Source organism: Terrapene carolina, unplaced genomic scaffold (genome assembly GCF_002925995.2).
Source record: "Terrapene carolina triunguis isolate 2854851 unplaced genomic scaffold, T_m_triunguis-2.0 Scaffold95, whole genome shotgun sequence".
Taxonomy (NCBI): domain Eukaryota; kingdom Metazoa; phylum Chordata; order Testudines; family Emydidae; genus Terrapene; species Terrapene triunguis.
The window spans coordinates 47,775,423-47,800,149 of record NW_020664446.1 but is presented as its reverse complement, the minus strand read 5'-3'; the positions used below and the strand labels follow the sequence as shown (position 1 = coordinate 47,800,149).

At 45.4% G+C, this 24,727-nt stretch overlaps 1 protein-coding gene across 1 annotated transcript in view; it reads right to left on the bottom strand.

The window, feature by feature from the left end:
* The window catches only part of JMJD1C (jumonji domain containing 1C), a 352,929-nt gene that overhangs the window by 9,226 nt on the left and 318,976 nt on the right, over positions 1-24,727 (bottom strand). The window contains exons 19-24 of the mRNA XM_024209274.2: positions 18,674-18,842; positions 18,113-18,203; positions 17,881-18,011; positions 10,879-11,001; positions 9,659-9,798; positions 3,722-3,898 (exon numbers count right to left, since the gene is read on the bottom strand). Of these exons, the coding sequence (XP_024065042.1) occupies positions 3,722-3,898; positions 9,659-9,798; positions 10,879-11,001; positions 17,881-18,011; positions 18,113-18,203; positions 18,674-18,842 (831 nt within the window). The remainder of the gene's footprint in view (positions 1-3,721; positions 3,899-9,658; positions 9,799-10,878; positions 11,002-17,880; positions 18,012-18,112; positions 18,204-18,673; positions 18,843-24,727) is intronic.

The following is a 24,727-nucleotide window of genomic DNA, read 5'->3' as shown; positions in this document are numbered from 1 at the left end:
CAAATTAGATGATCATACTCAGTAGATTATGCACTTTGTAATGATACCTTACAAGAGACCTTTTGCATGAAGCATATCCCAGTTACATTATATCACTTATTACCATATTTTCTCTAAATCTATCCCAGTTACATTATATTGACTTATTATTATATTTTTATAAAACCATGTAGACTGCACAACGTCACAACCCCACTGTAGGAATACGTTTTGTACTACCGAGTCGTGCAGTTCCTACTTGTGATCTTTATGGAAGTGCCTGCTGAGGCTGTCTGCCAAGGTATTCATTACTTCTGGGAAGTGCACCACCGAGTGGGTGATTTGATGACAGATACACTGGTTCCAGAGTTTGACTACTTCTACCTAAAGGGCCAGAGACCTCACTCTTCTGCTTATGTAGTAGACTGTGGTCATGTTTTCCTACATTATCTGAATGTGCTGGGCATGGATGAGGAACAGGAACTTTCTGCAAACCTAGTGAAGATCCCCCAGTTTGAAGAGGTTGATGTAAAGTGTGGATTCTTGTTGGGACCAGAGCCTTGAGCCATGTGATCATTCAGGTGCATTCCCCAACCCATTAGGGAGGCATCCATAATCAGCTTCTTCGTGGGTGGAAGGGGAATGAATACCTTGGGGAATTGAGACTTGTTTGTCCAGATTGTCTCTGCTCAGAGAGCAGACTGTCCTCAACCGTGCCTGGGGCACCAGAGAGGGAACTTTGCAAATGGCATAACATTGGGGCAGAAGGCCATGATGCCTATCAGGATCAGGCCAGATCCGACTGTAATGTGAGGACACATCTGGATGCTGAGCAATAATGTTAGGCATCATGTGGACTATATCCTCTGGTAGATAAGCTCTGGCTGAAGCTGAATTCAGAGATGCTCTGATAAATTTTATAACTTGCATTGGAACTACATTGGACTTTTCTAGGTTTACTAGAAGTTCAAAGGTTCAAAAGAAGCTGGGTAGGCAAAGGATCGACGGTTGTACTTCCTGACATGACAAGCCCATGAGCAGCCAGTCATCAAGATAATGAAAAACTGGGCTGCCTTGGAAGCACAGGTATATCACTATTATTGACAGCACCTCATTAAAACTCTAGAACTGTTGAGAGCCTAAACGGAAGGATTGTACCAATAATCATCTGGGACTCCTGTGCACAGGATGAATGTCTACATGGAAATAAGCGTCGTTCAAACAGAGCTGAAAACCAATTGCCTTTGTTTAGGGAGGGAATTATAGCGGTCATCCTGAATTTTGAAAGGCATATGAAGACATTCAGCTTCATGGGCCTCCAGACCCCTTTATTTTTGGTGATGAGGACGTACCTGGAATAAAACCTCTTCCCCTTATGCTGAGAGGGTATGGGTTCTGTAAGCTCTTAGCTGTAAAGGGGCGTCCACTTCCTGTCTGAAGATCCTCTCCTAAAAGGGGTCCTGAGGAGGAACGGGGAGGGGAAAAACTGTTGAGTAGCAAGCGGAGATGATCTCTATGACCCATCCATGTGAGGTGACATAATGCCATACTGGAAGAATTAGGTCAGAAAGCCACCAAAGGGGGTGTCAGTCAGAGTGGAGGCTAGTTGGCGGCTCTCATTGGTCCTGTCAAAATGGTCTCCTGAGCCTGAGAGATCGACAACAGCTGGGCGTGATATCTTCTACGCTACAGTCTCTGACACTTCCTGGGACGTTCATATGCTCTCTGATAGTAGAAAGTTGTTAAGTGAGATGCTGTTTGTATGCAGGTGGTCTAGAGTACTTCCTCCGAGGAACTGGGGCATAAATACATATGGAGCAGAGGGTAGCCTGGGATTCTGAAGGTATCCAGTGCCTCATCTGTTTTCTCACTAAACGAATGGCTGCCCCTGAACGGAAGGTCCTCCACAGTAGCTTGCACCTCCTTGGGACCCCAGAAGACTGTAGCCATGAGGTCCACCTTATGACAACCAAAGTTGCCATGGAATGGGAAGCAGCGTCTTGCAGCATCTAGCAAAGCCTGCAGAAAGTCTGCTTATTAGTTTACCCTCCTCGATGAGGGCCTGAAATTGTGGCCTGAGTTCCTGTGGAAGTTTGTTGGTGAACTCAGTTTGACACCCTTACCAGGGCACAAGGTCTCACCCAATTTGGACAAGGTAGGGGAGATGCTCCTTTTATTAGTGGCTTTAGGAGGGGATTTATCCCATTTCCAACGGGGGGGTGTCTGATCATACCCTCCTCCCATCTCTTGCTAGAGTTCCTAGGCTTGATATCCAATGGTTCAGAGCTGGAAAGCCTTGGACCAGAAGGGGCACTGGTAGGCAGCTCCCGCCAATGTACAGGGGGGTCAGGAAACTGAGTATCAGACTGGGACCTCATCAACTGCTCCATTAGGTGTCTTCAAAGCTGGAACTCATGGGATTGCCAAGTTCAAAGAAGAAACAAATTGTAAACATTGTACTTGGAGGAGATGTGGGATTCTCCAAGGCAACACAAACAGGAATTGTGCAGACCACCCTCTGGGAAGATCTGGGAGCAGGCCATATAGGACATGAAATCTGGGATCTTAGGCATGCTAAGAACCCCAAATGTTGGGGCAACAGGGATGGAGGGAACCCTACCCACAGATACCAAAACACTATCTAAAGAAAAAAAATAATTTACACAAAACAAAGCTAATTTTTTTTTTTTTTTAAGCAGGAATGCCCCTGGTTTGAAGCACAAGGAAGCACAGCCCAATGGATACTGACAGCAAGAATCTTCCAGTCTCAGGTGCACAGAGTACTCAGAGTGGGATATACATGGGGACCATCAACCAAAATAGCCATGGTTCTTTGACCCATGCCTGCAAATCAATTTGAAACGCCATGCTTGAGACACAGCATAGGTTGCCTTCACCATGTCATCATGCTCAGACTCAGCATGGGTTCACTACTGGCTACAATTCTTCTCTGATCTTTAGTCAGGGAAAGTTTTCTTTGTGAGATGCCCATCCTCTGTAGCACAGGGGCTACTGGTGGCTTAAGAAAAAAAATGGTTATGCTAGGATGGGGACAATTCTGCTTCACAATTAATACACTGATTCCCCATAATTTCTCTCTCTGGAGTTAATTACCATATTTTTCCTTGAAGAAGTGAAAATAAAATCTATTTGCAGCACAGATAGAACAGTGTGTCACATGAAGGGAGGCTGCTGAAAGGGAAATTTAATGTTAGTTTCCGCTTTGCAGACTAGCGATATTCCTGCTATGTAAAAAAGAAGTCTGAATAGTCCATATGTTTCAGATTGAAGAAGTAGTTTTCAAAAATCTCATCTCAGAAATGTCCTGTCAATTAACCTGTAACTTTCCCAAAAATTCTCCCACAGTTGTAGACCAAACAAACAAAATTTCAAGTGTAAACTATTTTTTTCCTGCAGAAATTAGAAAGGTGTATCAGTATTAGGTTTATATTGAAAGTTATAATTACTGCCATGCTTCCATCGTATGCTAGTAAAAGGAAGTTAACTGGATTGAAAGAGTTGTACAACAGTTAATAGTGTTTTGACCATTATTTGACATTTGGAGAAATAACCAAGTTATTTTGAATATTTCTGAGTTCTTGCATAGTAATCTTGGATAGCAATTTCTATCAACCAGTTTGTATTATTTATTTCTGTACATTATGATGGTCACTGATAATGAAATCAAATCTAATTTAAGCATGAACTTACATGTATCTATCTTTGAACAGAAGTATTTTACCTGATGAAGGGCTCCTGCTGGTAAAATAATAGCATCACCAAGGAACTGAATAATAGTGCAGGTTTTTACTCCATATTCTTCAAAAAGTCTTTGGCGAAGTCTTTTGTTCACATACCAACTCTGGTCACGTATTGGATCATGCTCTGGTAAAACTTCTAGACCCTGTTCTTTTGCAATCTGTAATACATGTGAGACACTAGATCATTTTTTAAAAAAGGAAAACTATGTTGGTAGGTCCAACATTTACCTACCGAAAAAGTAACAGGAATTTGTTTCCAATATCCAGATGAGAATTTTGGCTAGTATTTTAAAAGGATCTTAAGGCAATTAATAAATATAAGATAGATGAGGTAATATCTTCTTATTGAACCAACTTCTGTTGGTGGAAGGGACAAACTTTTGATCTTAAGGGAATTAGGCACCCAAATCCCTTTGAAGTAAAAGGGTTCTCAAGGAATTCCACTCCAGAAGAGCAATAGATGCCTTCTGATGAGTTTAGTTAAAAAAAAAAAAAAAAAAAAAGTATAAACATTTTTGCCTACGTTTCTCTTCCATCATTTTGTCAGAAATAGGCTCACTTGCAAAAAATAGTATCTTTATTTCATAACAGCTCAGCTCCTCCAGATTTCAAACTTTAAGAGATAATCTGGTTTGACAAAATTTCCACAGGATCTGATCATAACATCATAACCAAAATTATAACCTCAAGTCAAGAAAAAGCAGCATGTACATTTGCATGAAGAGCTTCGCCCCCCCCCCCCAAATAAACTGGAAAGGAATTAAGAAAATATGACATAAGCAGAATGGTCTAAAAAATATTTCCAGTGAGACATGAGTGGATTTTTAAATGCAACCACCACCACCACAAGCAGTTCCTCACTGTGCTAAGCCCACAGAACAAACATTTGTCTTGACCGGCCACTAATTACTGAATAATAGTGAGAGATGGGGGGGAAAAACCTACATCTGTTGTCTATGTCTTAGGAAACAGGTTTATTTTTTTAATAAATACATGAATTTATTTATAAACATTTTATATCAGATGTAAAATATACTTTAGGTTAGTTATTAACTGCTTTATGTAAAAGGGAAAAATTTCCTTATCTATTAATTTTCTTTCTGCAAGATCTTTTGAACCAGTCCAGGTGCTTGGATTATAGTTTCTCCCAACCAGCAGAATACTAAGATTTTTGACTTTACACCCTTACACATTAAGGATCTAGCCATCTATAAGTCTTCAGCTGAGTACCTCAAAAGCAGTACCAAACCAAAAAATTAAATGATGCTATTCTTCAGTGAAGTTTAACAAACAATTTTAGTTACAGCAGGAATCTGAACATATCAGCAATTTGGCATTGAAACCGAGTAAAGGTAACAGGCATTCAAGTCATACAGGGCAAGAAGGCTGGACTGGTATAGAAGATCTCAAAGAAAGGAAATGAACAGGTAAAGAAAATTTCTCTCTTCAATCTTTTATGCCAGTCCAGACAACTTGGACCTCTCACCTCTCAAGACAGTTAATCATTGTAATACAGGTGGGATCATCACCTATTGCTTACAGCAGAAGGGGTGGCGGGTTCATCCAACTGAGACCACATCCACCAAACCTTAGATTGCCAGTATTATTGTTGCTTGTACTCTAATGGAACTGACACTCAAATCCAAGATTAGACCAATATACAGGAAACAGGAAGGCTGGCACTGGGGCCTCAATCAGCTCTATCCACACATTGTCACACTAGCTCACAAAGATTCTCTAACGTCTAGAGTTCATTTTTAAAGTTGATGGCTTCTTTGGCTGTATCAGAGAGATTTTATCTGATAAGGCCCTTTCTTTGGACTGGTGCACTTAACAATAAAACAGACCATGAAACATACTGGATTCAACTGGAGGCTAAGGGCGGGGTGACATGTTCACTAGTTTTTGGGTACCATGGCCTTTTCAGCTAGATTGGAATTATCACTATGATAACTCCTCTAGATCTGGCAATCTTCTGTGGGACACTGCCAGCGTATACAGATGAAGAATGTATACCAGCATGAAGATTCAGGGAATTTCTATAGTATTCATTTCATGTGCCCCTGCTTCCTTGAATGTGCTGAAATATTTTGGTTCTCTTCTACTTTCTCTAAATGCCATGAGATCTCATCTCAGGCCTGCCCCACCTTTTGCAAAGACAGAAAAACCTGGGGATTTAACTCCCCATCTCCTTCATCTCCCCATCTCCTTGATTCAGCGGCACTCTGCTCATTCCATCAGCTGTGTTCATCTTTCTTGCAGTCTGGACTGCTGAAAGACAAATGTTCTTTTGGACTCAAGTAATCAAAAGTCAGACCTTCTTGTGCCTCCCTGGTGAATGAAGTATACCCTCACATCTTGGCTGCAACTTCCAACTCAGCTTAAACCAGCCATTCAGGTTTGGGAGGGTGTATGTACACTCTCTTATTAGGGCCATGGGGGAATGTCGGGAATCACGGCCTGCAGCACAGCCAGTCTAGAAGCAGGACCTGCAGCAGACCCAGTCTCTGGGCAATCTAATGAGCACAGCTGGCCTGTAGTAGGCTGCCTGATTAGCTACACTGCCTGAATTGTTGGAAGAGTCAGCAGACCAGCTCTTAAGCCCAGCAGCAGCATTCGCACACAGCTGCGATAGCTCCTTCACCTGCTTGTTTCCTGCTCTTGTCTTGCCTTGCGCCAGGTAACCCAGTTCTGGCCCTTGGCTCCAATTCCGGACCTCTTACTTCAGCTCTGAACCCTGGCTTTGGGATCTGGCCTTGGACTCCAGTTCTGACCTTGGGCTCCAATTCCTGGCTACCAATTCCTGTTCTAACCACTTGCTAGGACTCCTGCTCTGACCATGCGGCCTGACTCCTGTTCTAACCACTAGGCATGACCACCCACATCCCAGCCACATGATAGGGAGAGCTTGGTACTATAACTGCTGGTTTGTGTCAACAAATCACAGACACTCCATCTGCTGAAACTACAACATTGATGAATGCAGGTATGAATCCTAGAAACCCAGGGAGAATAAGAGTACATCAGAATTCATTTCCTGAATAAATGACTTTAGTCAAGATTCTCAAGAAGGAACTGGTCTTTTGTAAGCCCAGAACTAGACACAGACTCCCTATTTTTTTTATGAACAGTGAAACAGATGGATCAGATCCCTGTGTCCTTCTGATCTTTCAGGACAATAGACATGACCTGTATCTTATGTAGAAAATAGAAGGCCTCAAGTACTTTGTTGGTTGATGAGTCAGGGAAAGAGAAATAAGTTGAGAGGATCTTGCATCAAACTCAATCACATCTCCATATGTTAACATGTCCTGCATCCATTGATTGGATGTCATTTGGGCACAAATGGGGAAGAAACTCCTCCACCTTACCCCGATGCTGAGACTGCACCTGGACCATTGTACTTTAAGGCTGTCTGTTTAAAATTTGAAGGGACTCCCTGGTGTCTATCATCTCTTTGATAATGAAAGCAGCTAACCCATCTGAAGCTTGCCTTCATTTTGAAGTGGTGTCATGCCCTTTCTTCTGGATGGTAGTTCTAGTTCCCTGGATCTGCCCCTTTTGGACTGTGATCCTGATGCCCATATCTGGGCCTCTCGTGGGTCAGAACCTGGATCTCTAAAGCAGCTAAGGAATGCTGGATCTTCTCCAACTCATCCCTGAAAACACCCTCTCTTTGAATGGCAGGGCCTCTAGTCTGATTTTGGAGGGAAAAAATGGCTATTGTTTTAGCCACAATGCACTCTTGCCTGCCACTGAAGTGGCCATGGCTTCACAAATTGACTGGATTATGTTGTATGTAGTTTTTCATATGAATGAGAGAATTGAGCCCAGCAATAGGAGCATCTTGGCAAATTCTAAATCTTCATCTTTGGCCTCTGGAGACCTCTGCTAAGTTTCTGTAGCTCCCTATCCACCACCTGAGAGGCATACACTATGTATAGTGAAGCTTCCTGTAATATAACTGCAACCTCAAAAAATCTGTTCAGGAATGCCACATTTTTTCTGTTAAGCAGGATCCTCTTTCTACAGAAATCATTATCCTTTTTGCCAACCCAGAGATGGCAACATCCACCCCTCAGGCTCTGATTGGGCAGCTCTATATCTGATGCTCTGAGAGGCTAAAGCACCTTTAATGCCAGGACAGAGGCCAGTTTCCTGTGCAGGATGCACCACTTACTGCTGATCTTTTCTTTGACATGAGGAGGATGGACAGCACCTGCAGGGTTCTATAAGAGCATATATAAGTTCCCTGGCAAATTACTGCAGCTCCAGAGTACGTGCTATTTTTATTAAGAGCACTGGTGAATCCTCCTCATTAAATATGCAGAGTTAGGCCTTTTCCTTAGATCGGGAGTCCAGAATGATCTCGTCCTCTACAGCTTTTTTCAACCTCACCCGCTGTTTCCTCCTACTCATCTCTATTACTCCACTGATAGTCGTCATCCTCCTTGGGTAGGGCATCACGTATTGGTGAGCGTCTGGCTGGGCTGATATTCTCTAAGTGGTATTCAGTAGCCAGTGCGTCTTTATTTTCAGTCTATGATGGGGAGCATGCTTTGTGTTCCCTTCATCTCTCTCTCTCCTTACTCTTAAAGTTTGGAAGAGACAGTTTAAAAACTTAATTACGTCTAGACTGTAGTTTCTAGAATGAGCAGGTGGGGGCCCACTCCTAAAGGAATAGGAAGAGAAAGTTGGAAATTAGGTCCTGCTCCTAGTGATAGCTGGAGAGGACTCCATTCCAAAATGTCTATATACAACAATGAGAGGGGACCTATTTGCAATGTGAACTGGACTTGGTCAGTGAGAGCATATGGCCTCCTTTACTTTGTTCTCCTTTCTCTACTCAGGAAGAGCCTAAAAGATGGTTGAGCTCTTTGCCCCCTATTCTCCTCTTCCTTCTCCTCAAAGAACTTGAGGGCCCTGATCTGACCAGCTTTGGCAAGAGTCTGCAGGCAGCACACCAGCAGGCTAGGAGTCTTTGAGCCCCATAGGTATTTTCCAGGGTGGCTGGTGCACTGCATTTTAAAGGAGCTGCCAGAAAAGCTGATTTAGCTTTTCCTCTCTGCTCCCAGACCACTCTGGGACCAGTTCTCAGGGTTACTACTGCTGAGCACTCCCTGCACTTTCTTGGCTTTCTGTTCCCCAATGGAGGGAGAATCTTCCCATGGAGAATCTCTGCTGCTTTTGCCCCCTGAAGGGGGGGGGGGCGGGGGAGGGAAGGGCTTTGGGTACCACGTTGGCTTGAGGATGATGATTGCCAAGGCTTGAGGACAGCTCCTGCTATGTTCTCTGTCCCTCCTTAAAGTAGGGCTGAAATTGCACTTGACCTCTACCTCCTCCTTCCCTTATCCTGGAGCTAATGCCCTGAAGGGGGGCTACTGAGTTCAAGGGGTATTCATCTGGCTAGATACTCCTGAATCCCCTTCTATCCTACGGGAGTCAAAACTCTTGTGTGTGGGTGTGGAAAGTGGGCTTCTTTATGGATCTTCTTACTTTATCAGGACTCCCTGAGAGAAGAATCTTTTCCTAATTCATCCTTTCTGAATCTGAAGCTTTTCTGTTCTTCAGACAGAAAGATCTGTCCATGCTATGCTGAGTGGGAGCCTGGCAACAACTGGAGGCTGAGATGACTACAACCTTATGTGTGAGGGTATGATATCATCAAAAGTCTTTGTGTTCTGTCTCCACTGATCGGTTGAGAGAAACTGTACCTAAACCATTTGGACTGGTATAGAAGATCAGAGAAGTTTGCTTGTTCACCGAGAATCTCTCATGCAGTAACAGATGCTTAGGGGATGGGCATTTCAAACAAGGTACCTGCAGTATTTTTTTTTTTTTTAAAGCTATAACAGTAATTTTGAAAAGTCTGATTATTCAGGTCTATAAAATAAATATCTATTTGATATAAATCTAACCTTTTGCAGAAATTCCCTTATCTTGTCAGCATCTTTGCCAGCATAAATGTGCCACAAAGCCCCAGGTAATTCACTTGAGTCTTTCAATCTTTTCCTTAAAAGGTCATCCAGATCTTCTTCTTCAAACTTCTTTAATACTCCTAAGAATTGACAAATAGACTCTCAAACCAGGCAGTGGAAAGCTGAAATATTTCTTCTTTTCTTTTTAAATTTCCTGTGGCAGACTGACTAAATAATGAGCCTATTACATTTTCCAAATACTACAGAAAACCCTCAGAAGCTATTTTTTATTCACATATTTTGTGTAATTAGAAAACAAAACAAATTATGTAAAAACCTTTAAAACAATTTATACTCAGATTTGAATCTAATTTAACATTGTTAAAATCTGATGGAAAGAGTTCTATTTGAAATAAGAGAACATTGCTGTAATCAAAATATTTAAAATTCAGTCTTGGGGAACCAACAAAAACAATTTTGTGCCCATTCTTCTGCACAGTAAGTCAAGAATCTCTTGTCTATTTCTAGAGCTATGCTGGTGCACATACAAGTAAATAAAGCAAAACTGAAGTTAGTCTTCTTATTTCAGCTCCACTAACCAGGAAAAAGAAATCAATGTTTGTTTATTACAAAAGGAAAAAAATTGGGATAGTTTTATTTCCTTTCCCTATCATTTATCCTCTATCTATGCAGTATTTTACAGCATCATACACATACGATTAGCATACACCACTTCAAACTCTCTGGCTCACAATGTAGTTGTTTAGCGCTAAACACAGCACAGCAAACACTATGTCAGGGGGATTCAGGGTGATCCTGTGGTGTTTGGCAAACATCACACTGGAACTGCTGTAAGAGCTAGTGGTACTTCATAAGGGAATTCTTTATCCTGCTGTCCATTTGCTCTGCCATCACCAGTACAAACAGGTACATTAATATGTAGGTAATGGCAGGAAAGAGGTGAAAGAGTACGACAAAGAAAGTGATAAGTTTTACGCCACAGTATATTTAGGTAAAAGAATTCACTGTGTACAGATTACCTCTGTGAGCAATATGCATGCAGTTAAAGGCATGTTTCATTTATACATTATAAGTATTTTAAAACAATGAATTAAACTTCAAGTGTCAATTTTAAAAGTGCATATCAAAATACTTATCCAAACTTTTAAGTGAGTTGTTATTCAATCTATTTCTGTATAATACAAATCAACTTTCTTTACCTGCTTTTGACAGTACTCCATTTCCTTTTGCTATGCCCACATAGGCAAGGATGTTCACTACATCAGAAACTTCAATATGGAGATTTGTAGTTCCTATATCTTGATCTTTAGCAGCAGCCACACCTATAGTACAAGGTAAAAGTTTCAGATAGGGCAGTGGTCCCCAACGCAGTGCCCGCGGGCATCATGGCACCCGCCGGGGCATTTATGTGCGCCCGCCTAGTGCCCAGCAGAGGAGAGAAGCCACGGCCCCACGCCTGACGGGGACAGAGAACTCCGGGGCTGCAGGCTGTGGGCGATGGTGTTCTCTATTCCCGGCAGGCTCAGGGCCCGCCTAGTGCCCACAGCAGGGGAGAGAAGCTGTGGCCCGGCGCCTGCTGGGGACAGAGAACTCCGGGGCCGCAGGCGCCGGTGTTCTCGGTCCCTGGCAGGCACGGGGCCGCGGGTTAAGCCAGAGAGAAGCTGTGGCCCCGCGCCTGCTGGGGACAGAGAACTCCGGGGCCACAGACTGTGGGCGCCAGTGTTCTTGGTCCCAGGCAGGCGTGGGGAGAGCTTAAGCCGGAGAGATGCTGCGGCCCCGCGCCTGCCGGGGACAGGGAACTCTGGGGCCGCAGGCTGAGGGCGCCGGTGTTCTCTGTCCCCAGCAGGCGTGGGGCCCGCCTAGTGCCCAGCAGGGGAGAGAAGCTGTGGCCCCGCGCCTGCTGGGGACACAGTACTCCGGGGCTGCGGGTGCCAGTGTTTTCTGTCCTCGCGGCTTCTCTCCAGCTTCTCTCTTCTCTCTGGATTCATACATTATGTAATATTAAATATGATGTTTTTCGTATTATTTAATGTACAAATACAAAATAAGCCTTGAAAAATTGTTGGCGCCCGCCACACTCTTCTGAAAACATGAATGTGCTACTGGCCACAAAAAGGTTGGGGACCACTGAGATAGGGTTTTGATTTATTTCAGTATATATTTCTCTTCATACTCATTCTTGTAAAAATAACTTTAGTTCAGAACAGAGCATAAGACTGGAAGTAAAACAACCTTGGGTTTGTTCCCAGCCTTGGTACTGACTGGATGTTTGATCTTAGGCAAGTCACCAGGAGTGTTTCCCCATTTTTTACATATGGGAACAATAATGCTTACCTACCTTTGTGACACACTTTTAGATCTACAGATGAAAAACACTACATAGTACAAAGTACAATTATTACTGAACATCACTCAGAAGGTTAGACAAATTTGTGTGTGTACAGAGATGCTATACTTTATCTTTAAAATATTTTGGTTTTATTAATTTAGGATGTACTTTCCACAATCTGTGTTAAAAAAAAAATCTTCAAAAGTGTTACTTCAAACAACGTTCTTTTAATCTTGCTTTACCCAGGAAACAGTCCCTATGTAATAAGTTTGTCAAAACAAAACTAATTTTCACCAGAATAATCAAAGGCATTTCCTGGTAATGACAATTTTCCTGAAAAATTTAAACTTTATACTCCCAAGCATTTCACTATTAGAATACTTAATTTTAAAAAATCAGCTCTCTCTCCCCACTCTTATTCTCACAATGAACAGCTGTACGCCTGTCCCTCAAAACTAAAAAAATTTCTTAAGCAGGGAAGAAACTTGTAATATTTCAGTCCAAAAGGTGAAAAATGAGTAGTTATAAGATAAGTATCTGAAATCAAGGTTTTAGAACAAAGTCTTACAAAAACTTGAAATAGAGGTGTCATGAATGTTTCACCTATACCTCAAACATCTTTTGATTGCTACCTTTAATACATATTTCAAGAGAGACTCAAATCCATTTTTAATCAAAGCCTTCATGCGATAAGTCATAACTTATCCTCTTATAATATTAATATAATTTGCAAAATGGATAGCAGAAAAAATTCATTTCCAAGAGAACGGAAAATGTCTTACCAATAATATTTTTTCTTCTAGCTGTGTCTCCCACAACTCGGATGTTTGGGTTGCTCCCTTCCACTCTGCAGCTCACGGAGGCAGATCAACATTTAGGTGTGATGCACACTGGCTATGCCCCCTCTACTCCCACTTGCTGCCAGTTGAGTTATTTCAAAGATGTAAAACTTGCACAACACTATTAACAAATAGTAATGAAATAACTATGTACATTAGACAAAGAAAAAAAAGGTTGTATGGTGATGATCCGACTTTTGGCTCATGAGCCATCTAGGGTGGGGAGAATTGTTGGAGACACTGCTAGCAGAGTGGAAATTAACAGTAAGAAATTTTCCATTCTGCAGCCCAGCATCGCCCACAATACTGAACATCTGGGAAGTAATGAGCAGTGAACAGATGTAGGGAAGGTTATGAAAAAAGTTAGTAGGTAAGGAAAGAAGAAAGTATCCCTCCCTTTTTGGTAAAAGTAACATTATTTCTGGGCCGCTGCCTGCAGCACATTCCTGCCAAAGGCAGCCTCTGCGGAGGAGAGAAAGTCCATCTTATAGTGCTTAACGAAGGTATTAGCTGCAGACCAAGTGGCCACTTTGCAAATTTCCAAAGTGGATGCACTTGCTCATTCTGCCCACAAGGTGCTACGAAATCTTATGGAGTGTGCCTTGATCCCTTCTGGAACAGGAACCGCTGACGCTTGGTAGGCTTCCATAATACATAGTTTAATCCAACTAGCAATGGAGGACACGGAAACTCTGAGTCCTTGGCATTTTGGATGGAAGGACACGAAGAGACAGCCCAACTGCCTTGTGATTCTATACACCTAAGATAGGTATCAGCAGAGCTTTGAAAATCTAAGGTGTGCCATATCTTTTTAGTTGGATGCTGTGGTTTTTGACAGAACGAAGGGAGCACAAACTCTTGGGAAGTGTGGAAGGAGGACTATATCTTCGGAAGAAAGGATTTTGGTGTCCTGAGCTCTACCTTGTCCTCGTGGAACACATAGTAAGACTCCTGTATAGAAAAGGCTGCCAGCTCCAGCACTCACTTGGTGGACGTGACAGCTATTAAGAAACAAGTATTAATAGATATGTAAAATGGTGACAGTGAAGTCAAAGGCTCAAAGGGATGGCTTGTCAAAGCCCTCAACACTAGAGGTAGGTCCTATGTTGGAAATAGCAGCTTGACTGCAGGTCTAGCTAATTGAACTGCTCAAAGGAATCTGGCTATCTGGAGGTTGTATGCTAGGGAGCCAGAGGATCCTGTGAACAGCACGCTACTAAGAACAGACACTTGATGTGCAATGGTATTGGGCTGAAGACCTTTCTCCTTGGGGAAAACCCAAAATGGCTGGAATTCCTGGACTTCTGGGATTTGCGCTGTGCTCTTGGCACCAATTGTTTAGTCTGGCCCAGACTTAGGAGTATGCTTTTAGTGCTGATACTCTTCTAAATGAAAGCAGTGTCTTAATGGCTCTGGAGGACAGATCCAGACCTTCTAGAGCTTCCCTTTTAATAGGCAGGCTGTTAGTTGAGGCTGCTCCCGGTCCAGATGAAGAAGAGGACTTTATGAGAAAATGTTCAGTCTCCATGGAAATTGGAGCTGAGGCTCCAGTTTCAGCAATATCAGGTTTGAAAACCAAAGTCTCCTCAGCCAATGTGGTGTTATCAGTATTATCATTGCCTGTTCTTGTTTTATTTTCTGGACCACCTTCCCCAGTAGTGGAAAGGGTAGAAACATGTAGAGTAGACCTAGCAGCCAACTGTGGGATATGGCAACACCCTATGGATCTGGGGTCTGACTCCCTGGTGAAGTATTATGGCCTCTGAGTTCATATGATTCGTCAACAGGTCAGTTGAATGGAGGCCAAACATCTGAACTATGAGATCAAAAACCTCCTATTCAGGCACCACTTGTAGTTGACAACCATGAGCCTGCTGAGCTAGCCTGCCTTTTGGTTCAGATCCCCTTTTACGTGGAATGCTCTGAAGGAAAGGAAAGGTGCTCCACCTACCTCATTATTTCTACTGCTTTCGTGTGTAGTGCCAGGTTCCTTGTTCCTCCTTGGTTTAAATATGCAACTTCAATTGTGCTGTCTGACTGAATCAGAACATGGTTCTCCTCTACAGTGGTCTGGAACCACTGCAGAAACAGCTTGACCACCCCTCAGCTCTAGGAGGGTTTATACCATGAGCCCTTTCCTCGGGGCTCCAGTGGCCCTGAGTTGTTTGGGTCTTCAAACGTGCTACCAAACTCTCCAGGCTGGAGTTGGTTGGAAAGTAGAAGGGCATGCCTTTGTGGACAATGTCCTGAGCTGACATCCATTGTAGGGAGTTGAGCCCCTATGTTGGAATTCCAGAGGCAGCAGGGACGTCGTGCCGGCCGCTTCCGGAAGTAGCACGGGGCCAGGGCAAGCAGGGAGCCTGCCTTAGCCACGCTGCGCCACGGGGACGGCAATCCTGCAGGACGGATTGAAAGCCCTGACAGGCTGGATCCGGCCCGCGGGCCGTAGTTTGCCCTCCCCTGTCCTAGATCCACTGAAGTCAGGAAGTCTGCCCGCCCCAGGGATGACACGATAGAGGTCAGAGTCTCCATCCAAAATCTTGTTCTCTTCATTCACTTGCTGAGCCTTTTGAGGTCCAGAACAGCTCTGATACCCCCTGTGCATTTCTGCAAAATGAGAAAGATTGAGTAGAACCCTGAAAAACATCCTTCTGAGGGAACACACTCTAGCATTCCCATATCTGGAAGATGAGATATTTCGTTCTGGATCAAATTGTGCTTTAAGGGGTTGTTGAAAATGGAAGACTGGATGAAGAATGGATGGGATAGAGCCTGTAGCTTGAGGAAATATCCCTTGCTCACTATACCCAACTCACTTGTCTGTGGTCAATGTAAACCATTCCTCCAGGAAATGGGAAATTTTGTCCCCTAGTTTCAGTTCTGGGCAGAGTCTATATGCAATCTTTGTCAAAGTGGGTTTGCAGGGAGGCTGAGATCACTCTGGATTTCCCTCAAAACTCAATTCTACTGTTTTCCTTTGGGGAATCTGTTGTCCCTTTGTTGGTAACTCTATGGTGACAAAGGCTGAAAGGAGCACCTCTGTCTGAAGGCCAGTCTATATTCTTTTCTGAGGGCACTTACCAATGAAAGAAAGAGAATGTTTGGATTTTGCAGCACTGTCAACCACCATCTTATCCAGCTTTTTTCTAAAAAAGGGAGAGCCTGTGAACTTGGTCGACCACACGACCTGCTTAGAGTGGGTAGTCACCTTCCAGGGTTGGAGCCATAAGTAGAATCTGGCTACAGACCTGGAAACCCTGGCTTGGACTGAGGACTTCATTTGTAGCTGATGCTTCAATGGATGCAATGCTGTTGCTAGGAAGCCCTTCTTTAAAATGGAACCAATGTCAGGGTGATCTCTGTCCTTAAGGGCTCTGAGATCTTCCATCCAGGAGAGAGATGCTCTTGCAAGGCATGTAGCTACTAGGGATGCCCTGAGGGTGGCAGAGGCAGCCTTCATCTTTCTACTCAGGGTCTTCTTCAGGCATATTTCCCCTTCTGAGGAAATAACCACATCCCTTTCTAGGAATGCTACAGCTGTGTCAGGCTGAATTTGAATCATGGAGACAATCTTACTGCACACTCTAGAATTTTTCTGAGGGAAAAAACCTCTATTTTTTCCCAAACCTGTTTGGATTGAGCCCTCGACAGCTCACCTTCCAAAGAGAAGGAGGGACAAGAATCAGAAGATTTGTACCGTCTGAATTTTCTCTGTTTTTCAGCTCTTTTTAGGCATGGTGGGAGTGTAAAAGCTCTGCTGCGGCTTTGGTGAAGCCTTTTGTGCCTAAAGCCGTCTCGATGGATCTCTCTCTGAATTCTCCCCTGCTGGGTTCCATTCTGGGGTGGGGAGACACACTGTCAGAGCTCTCAGTCAAACCGGGAGAGAGGAAGACTCATTAGGAGCTCTGCTTCTTTCCCCAGGGCACTCAAGACCCACGTTAAGACTTGTAGGCGTGTCGGGGGGGAACTTATTAACCTGCAAGCCTCCATGCTTTGTTCTCCAGAGTCCCCCAGGTCTGACCCCCTGAGTTAACTGGCTGGGGTCCTCTTCACCTTTGGAGCCTCTCCCTGTTCTGCACTGGAGTTCCTGATCCATTTTTCCCATGATGGAGTCACAGCTGCTTTGGTGGGAAGGAGACCCCAGATGCCTGTCCAACTCATAGCTCCAGGATGTAATGGAGCGAGTGTTAGCTGTCTGGGCACAACTCACAGTCTACTGAGCCTGGGAAGGCTGCCTCATAAATAGAGCGCAGTTTAGATTTGATCCAGTGCTTTCTTGGCTGCTCTACCATGTCTGTATAGGAACAGAGGAGCCAGCAGGTTGATGCTGCAGTGGAGGCTCAGGGTGATTTAAACCACTGGAGTGTTAACTAACCCAGGGAAGAGGAGATATCTGAAAAAGGAAAATCTGCTCACCACTTCCGGAAAAACTGGGTAAAATATTGAAGAACTAGACAAATCAGGGTGGGAACAATCAACCTGTCAATTGCCTGCTGCTGCGGAGACAGAGAATCTGGCGGGGGGGCATGGCCAGAGCTCCAAAACGTTGATTTGCCTCCTTGAGGTGCACAGTAGAGAGGAGAGCCCAGACAGCCAGAACTGTGGGAGACGCCGGAATGCAGAAAGACGGAGGGAAGCAAAGTCTGTTCTAAACAGGTTTTTTTGAGTCTTCAACATACAATAAATATAGAGGCAGAAAAATTAAGAGACTTTGGAGTTTATTAATAAGTGAAACTGATAAAAGCAATATTACTCTGTAGAGAATATCCACAACTATACTAGAGAGGATAAAAAAAATACAATGTATAAGGAATACCCTCATGCTTCAGGGCATAAACCAATCATTAACTGAGAGAGATTAGAAGTGATTTCCCTTATGGTCTATCCATAATTGCTCACTAAATGACAACTGCACCTTCCTCTAAACCACCACATGCTAGCCATGGTCAGAGACAGGATACTGGATTAAAGGGAACACAGGCATGAAACGGTATGGCAATTCCTGTATTTCTATGGTATTAATAGTTACTTACCGTACGCACTGCATAATCTGGGTCCCAAATCTGGACGTACAAAAAATCCTGGTAAATGGGAAGCCAAGTTCAATTTTCCTTCTGGGTTACAATATTCTGGCAATGGTAAACTTTTTAATAAGTCTTCATACCTAGAGAACAAAAGGACAAAGATTGTAATTGGATGCGTATGATTTCTGAGAGGTGAATAAAATCATCATAATGAATTTATGAATTTTAAATAAAGAAATACCTTGCAGGCATCATAGCCTTGAAATCTTCACCAGAAGGCCAGTCTTTCAGTTTTAGTACAACTGTTTCCCCACCTTTTATTTTTTGCCGTTCTGTAAACAATATACAAATTATTCAAAACTACACACATTGTAGGTGTTTTCTTTATACTGAACCGGACGATACAACTGAGCTTTAACTGCTCCATTCTGATCTCAAGATATACAAGTGTATATTGTACCATATCTTGGAAAATTAATGCATCTGCTAAGCAACTAATTTTACAAGCTCCAAGATAAGACATTTAAATAGCTGAGCTCAAAATTGGATATTTAATTTACTTTAAAATTCATATAATGATACAGAAAATATTATAGTATATACTGTACCTATGCCATCCTGCAAACGTACAAAATGCAAAGCTTCTGTACTCTCTAAACAGATTGGCTAAAATTTGTGTTTGAATTTAAATATCTTCAAAACCTCAAAATCCATGGTTAAAGAGTATCCTTTGTTTGAAGTTTCCAGCATATGTGGCTACGGTATTTATAATTATTGGAATAATATACTTGAAATAACATACTTGCAACTTCTTCAAAACCATCCCAGAATTCCTTGACATTGGTGTTCGAAATAATGCTGTCTTTGCAGTTCAGGAGATCAGCTTTGTGGTCTCCAAAATCTAGGCTAATTGACTCTGCCTTCCACAAGTTGATGTTCATTTTCTTGTGCACTCCAGACACTAATACAGGCTTAAAAATAAATAAAGGAAATGTTAAAAGTCTAATAAAACTGCATTTCAAGAGGGTGGCTTTTTCAATTAAACCAGAGTAAATAAATACATTCTAGTCTTGGGTGAAGTCTTGGTCCCCTGAAGTCAATGGCAAAACTGCCATTGACTTCAATATGGTCAGGATTTCATTGAGAATTTTTCTGTTGCCCAATCTTGAACACGATTTCAGAGAATCCTTCTTATTTATTAGTAGTAATTACAGAATTTGAATCAAATATCTACATTGACACTGAAAAAACTATTTATGATGTTCCTTACAAACTTCTGAGCACAGTATTAAAATCTATTAAAAATATACCTTTCAATATGGGGAAAGGGCCAATATATGCGACCTACCCATCCTACTAATTCATTCTCCAAAAGTTCAGATATCTGAGCAGTCAGATATTAAACAGTGAAACAGAACAAGCACAAGACTAAGAAATCATGTTCTGTAATAAAAGGTTCAATTATTTAAAATTTATAAAACTCGTTGGCTATAGTGTCACACTTTCAGTTATCCTCAGTGCACATCACAATTCTTCTTCTGCAAACTGTTCGTGTTGTAACCGTTATTAGAGAACATTTTTTTCTAGTATCAGTGTAGATATTTGATTCAAAATCTGTAATTACTAATGAACTGAGAAAAAACAGTTACCTACCTTTTCATAATTGTTGTTCTTCGAGATGTGTTGCTCATGTCCATTCCATTTTAGGTGTGCGTGTGCCCATGTGCACAGTTGTTGGAGATTTCTGCCTTAGCGGTATCTCTAGGGCTGCCTATGGCGCCCTCTGGAACGGCGCTCCCATGCGGCAGTATATCAGGTGCTGCATGCCCTGGCCCTCTCAGTTCCTTCTTGCCGACAACGTCGATGGGGTAGGAGGGTTGGAAATGGAATGGACATGAGCAACACATCTCGAAGAACAGTTATGAAAAGGTAGGTAACCGTTTTTCTTCTTCGAGTGCTTGCTCATGTTGATTCCATTTTAGGTGACTTACAAGCAGTATCCACAGAGGTGGGCTTGGAGTTCACAGCTTAGCGGCTTGCAGTACTGCCCTACCGAAGCCAGCATCGTCCTGGGCCTGCTGGGTCAATGCATAGTGGATGTAAAGGTATGGACAGACGACCAGGTGACCGCTCTACAGATGTCCTGAATAGGCACATGAGCCAGAAAGGCTGCCAAAGAGTCTTGCGCCCTGGTAGAGTGGACGGTGACGATCGCAGGGAGTAACACCTTCGCTTGGTCATAGCAGAAGCGAATGCAGGCAGTGATCCAAGAGGAAATTCTTTGAGTGGATAGAGGGCAACCTTTCATCCTGTCGACCACAGCAATGAACTGCATCGACTTACGGAATGGCTTCGTCCTGTCAATGTAGAAAGCAAGAGTCCTCCTGATGTGTAGGGCACATAGCCTACACTCCTCCTCTGACTTACCGGTCTTCTTTCCAAAGCCACATAAGTAAATGTCCTAGCTTGAATGAAACAGAGACTACCTTGGGAAGAAAAGCCAGGTGTGGCCTTAGCTGGACCGTGTCCTTGTAGAAAACCGTGTACGGTGGCTCTGAGGTGAGCACCCGAATCTCGGATACTCGGTGGGCCGATGTCACTGCGACCAGGAACGCAACTGAGGACTTCATTTGTAGTCCAGGACAGGAGAAGGAGAGAACAGGAAGCCAGAGGGTCAAAGGGAGGACCCGTGAGCTGCCACAGCACCAGATTCAAATCCCAGGGCTCCCTAACTTGAGGGTGGAGGCGCTCTAGGTCCTTAACGAATCTGGCCGTGATATCCTGAGCAAAAACTGATCTGCCCTTGAACAGCAGGTGGAAGGCTGAGATGGCCACTAGGTGGATCCTGACTGATGAAAGGGACAAGCCTTGGAACTTGAGATGTAGGAGGTAGTCCGAAATAAGCTGCAGCAAAGCCTGCTTGGGAGGAATACCTTTGTCTGCAATCCAGCAGGTGAACCGTTTCCACTTGGCCAAGTAAGTCGTTCTGGTGGAGGGCTTCCTACTTCCCAACAGGATGCGCTGAACCCCAGCTGAGCACTGCTGCTCCTGCATGTTTAGCCATGCAGCAGCCAGGCCGTCAGATGTAACGCTGCCAGGTTGGGGTGCAAAATACTGCCATGGTTCTGGGACAACAGGTCCAACCTGAGCGGTAGCTGGAACGGAGTTGCCACTGAGAGGTCCAGCAGACTGCTGAACCAGTGTTGGCGCGGCCATGCTGCCGCTATGAGGTTAATCCTCACCTGGTCCTGTTTCATCTTTGTGAGGACCCTGGGCAGCAATGGCACTGGAAGGAAGGTGTCCATCAGAGCCCCCGACCACAGAAGCAGAAAGGCATCCAATAGGCATTCTCTGTCCATGCCCCCAATCAAGCAGAAGACATGGCATTTCCTGTTCTGCCTGGACATGAATAGGTCCACCTGGGGGAGTTCCCCACCTGCGGAAGAGGGGACTGACCACCTCTGGATGAAGGGACCACTCGTGGCGAGAAGAGATCGTCCTGCTGAGGCAATCTACCAGAGCGTTCTTGGTCCCTGGAAGGTGAGCGGCTACAAGATGGATGTTGTGGTGCAGACAGAAGTCCCAAAGCCAGAGGGCGTCCTGACAGATGGCAGACGACCCAGCTCTGCCCTGCCTGTTGATATAGAAGACTGTAGTCGTACTGTCCGTCAGGACCTGCACCACCCTGTCTTGAATCTGAGGCAGAAAGGCTTGGCAGGTTAGTCAAACTGCCCTGCGTTCCCTGACATTGATATGCAGGGCACGATTGTGACTTGACCAGTGATCTTGAGTGTTGAGAGGGCCCAGGTCCGATGCGTCGGAGACAAGGGTCACCGACGAGGCTGGGGGCACGAAGGGAACTCCTTCCACCACCGACGTGGGATCCTGCCACCAGATGAAGGATGACAGTACGCTGTCCGGAATCCTGACCCACCCTGTCCATGCTGTGCCGGTTGGGGATGTAGACCGACGCCAGCCCTGCCTGAAGGGATCTGAGACAGATGGGTGTGCCGGACCACGTCAGTACATGCTGCCATGTGGCCAACAGTCTCAGGTGAGATGTGTGAGTGGTGGTGAGCAGGTGGATCCAGAGGCCTGCGATGAGGTCTGCCATGGCCTGGAACCGAGTCTCAGGGAGGAAGGCCCTGGCCTGAGTGGAGTCAAGGACCACTCCAATGAATTCTATGCATTGCACTGGGGTTAAGGTTGACTTTTTCTCATTTATTATCAATTCCAGGTCACAACAGGTGGCACCTACCAGATCGCGATGCCTCCGCACCTGATCCCGGGACCGGCCGCTTATCAACCAGTGAAGGTAGGGGTATATTTGGACTCCCCGACATTTCAGGTAAGCGGCCACTAGTGCTATACACTTTGTGAATACCCACCCTCGGGGTCAACAAGAGACCAAAGGGCATCTCGGTGAACTGGAAATGGCACTGGCCCAACACGAAGGGGAGAAAGCGCCGGTGCCCCGGGAAGATGGAAATATGGAAGTATTAAATATTGGTACGTCATCCTTTAAATCAAGGGTGACGTACCAATCTCCTGGATCCAGGGAGGGAATGATGGAGGCTAGGGAGACCACGCAAAACTTCAACTTCTTGAAGGACTTGTTGAGGTGACGCAGGTCTAGGATGGGTCTGAGGGCCCCCCTTTGCCTTCGGAATTAGGTAGTAACGGGATTAAAACCTGCTTTCTTCTTTGTTCCAAGAAACCTTTTCCACTGGCCCCAGCCGCAGGAGGTTTCGACCTCCTGAACGCAGAGTTGCTCATGAGAAGGGTCCCAAGAGGGACGGGGAAGGAGGATGGGAGGGATGGTCGGCTATAAACTGCAGGCTGTAGCCCAACAAAACCGTATCGAGCACCCAGCGGTCTGAGGTGACATGGGACCAGGCCAACCGAAAAGGGCAGAGGCAGTTGAGGAAAGGGAGGGTTGGATCCAGTACACTGGCTGGAGTACCGTCTCTGAGAGCACACTCAAAATGACTGCTTCTGGCCTCCCTGACTTCTGGGAGGGTCAGGTTGGGCAGCCAGGCGGGAAGAGGACAGGTAGTGTCTCTTAGGCCCTTTAACCTTGTCCTTCCTCCTGTAGGAGTCAGACCTGGGAGACCCCCCAGTACCTAGACTGCAACTGAGAAGGGAGCAGCGGAGGTCGGAACGGCTTCCTGGCCTGCTGAGGGGTGTGCAAGCCCAGGGAGTGGAAGGTGGCACGGGAGTCCTTGAGTCCATGGAGCCTAGAGTCAGTCAGCTCAGAGAAGAGCCCCAAACCCTCAAATGTGAGGTCCTGGATCGTGGTCTGCACAGGGCTGCCCAGAGGATTCAGGGGGCCTGGGGCAAAGATATTTCGGGGGGCCCTTCCATAAAAAAAAAGTTGCAATACTATAGAATACTATATTCTCGTGGGGGCCCCTGTGGGACCCGGGGCAAACTGCCCCACTTGCCTCCTCCCCCGGGCGGCACTGGGTCTGCATCTCCTGGGACAGCCCAGAAGCCTGCAATCAGGAGTTGCGTCTCATGGCCACTGCCAATGCGACCTCCCTGCCAGCTGAGTCCGTCACATCCCAATTGGAGGACTGGCCGGACACTGCCGTGCCTTCACTCACCAACGCAGCGAACTCTTGGGCACAGTCCTGTGGGAGGGCCTCTGTCACCTTATTAAGGGAATCCCACAGGTTAAAGTTATAATGTCCCAGCAGGGCCTGGTGGTTAGAGACCTTAAAATGTAAGCTGGCCATTGAATAAACTTTCCTGTCAAACAGGTCTAGTCTTTTGGCCTCTATTTTTTGGCGTTCCGCTGGGGCTGCCCCATCTGTTCCTTTCATTCACCACGGACATGACCAGTTGAGCTGCGGGCGGATGAGAATACAGATACTTGAAACCCTTTGCAGGGACATAGTATTTCTTTTCCGCTTTCTTTGACGTTGGCAGAATGGAGGAGGGGGTTGCCACACTGATTTGGCATTTTTGAGCACCCCTGGGTGGTCAGGCAATGCAATCTTAGCCAGTGCGGGGGCCAAGATGACACTGAAGAGGTCGTCTGCCTCCTCAGCGACCTCCTCAATCTGCAGGCCAAGGTTGTCAGCCACCTGTTTAAGGAGGGCCTGGTGCTCCTTAAAATCGTCCGGAGGGTTGCTGGTGTGGGATGGCCCAGCTACTGCCCCATCAGGGGACGATGACGACGACTGCAGGGCCTGAGGGAGGGTGTTGTCTCTGTCCTTGTTGGAGGAGGGCTCCCTCAGTGCCAAGGTGCGGTGCACCGCCTCAGCCTCAGTACCATGATCTGACAGCAGTGCCACGGCCGGCTTGTCCGATGAGGCCAGGGAGGGTTGGCAGTATTGGACCGGCATTACCGGTACCCCCCATGGGTTCCATTACTGCCTCTGGGGGAGCGGGTACTGTGGCTGGTGCTGTCCCGGTCTCTTGCGCTGGTGGAGAGTCATCCCTCCTCGGCGATGGGCTGAAGTCACGGTCCGACCCTGACCAGTGCCCCTCCAGCAACCACGGCAGGGCTGTTGACACCTGAATTGGTCTACTGACCCTGCTCGGCGATCGGCGGGGCGATGGTGAGTGGCACCACCTGCCCGAGGAACGGTACTGGGGCAAACGAGACCGGTGCCGAGATCCTGAACGACCCCTCCAGGATGGCGACCAACGTCAAGGAGATCACCTGAGAGGGGGTCACCGGCGCCTTGGTGACCTGTGGACAGATGTTCACCGGTACTGTCGGTACGGGGAATGGTGCCTTGAGTTCGGAGTCCCACGCCTAGTAGGTGGGGATCTCGTCGGGAACCTAGGCCTCCTGGCCGGAGAGCTGGGGTGCGGTGCCCAAGGTCGCGGCGAAAGAGGCCTGCGG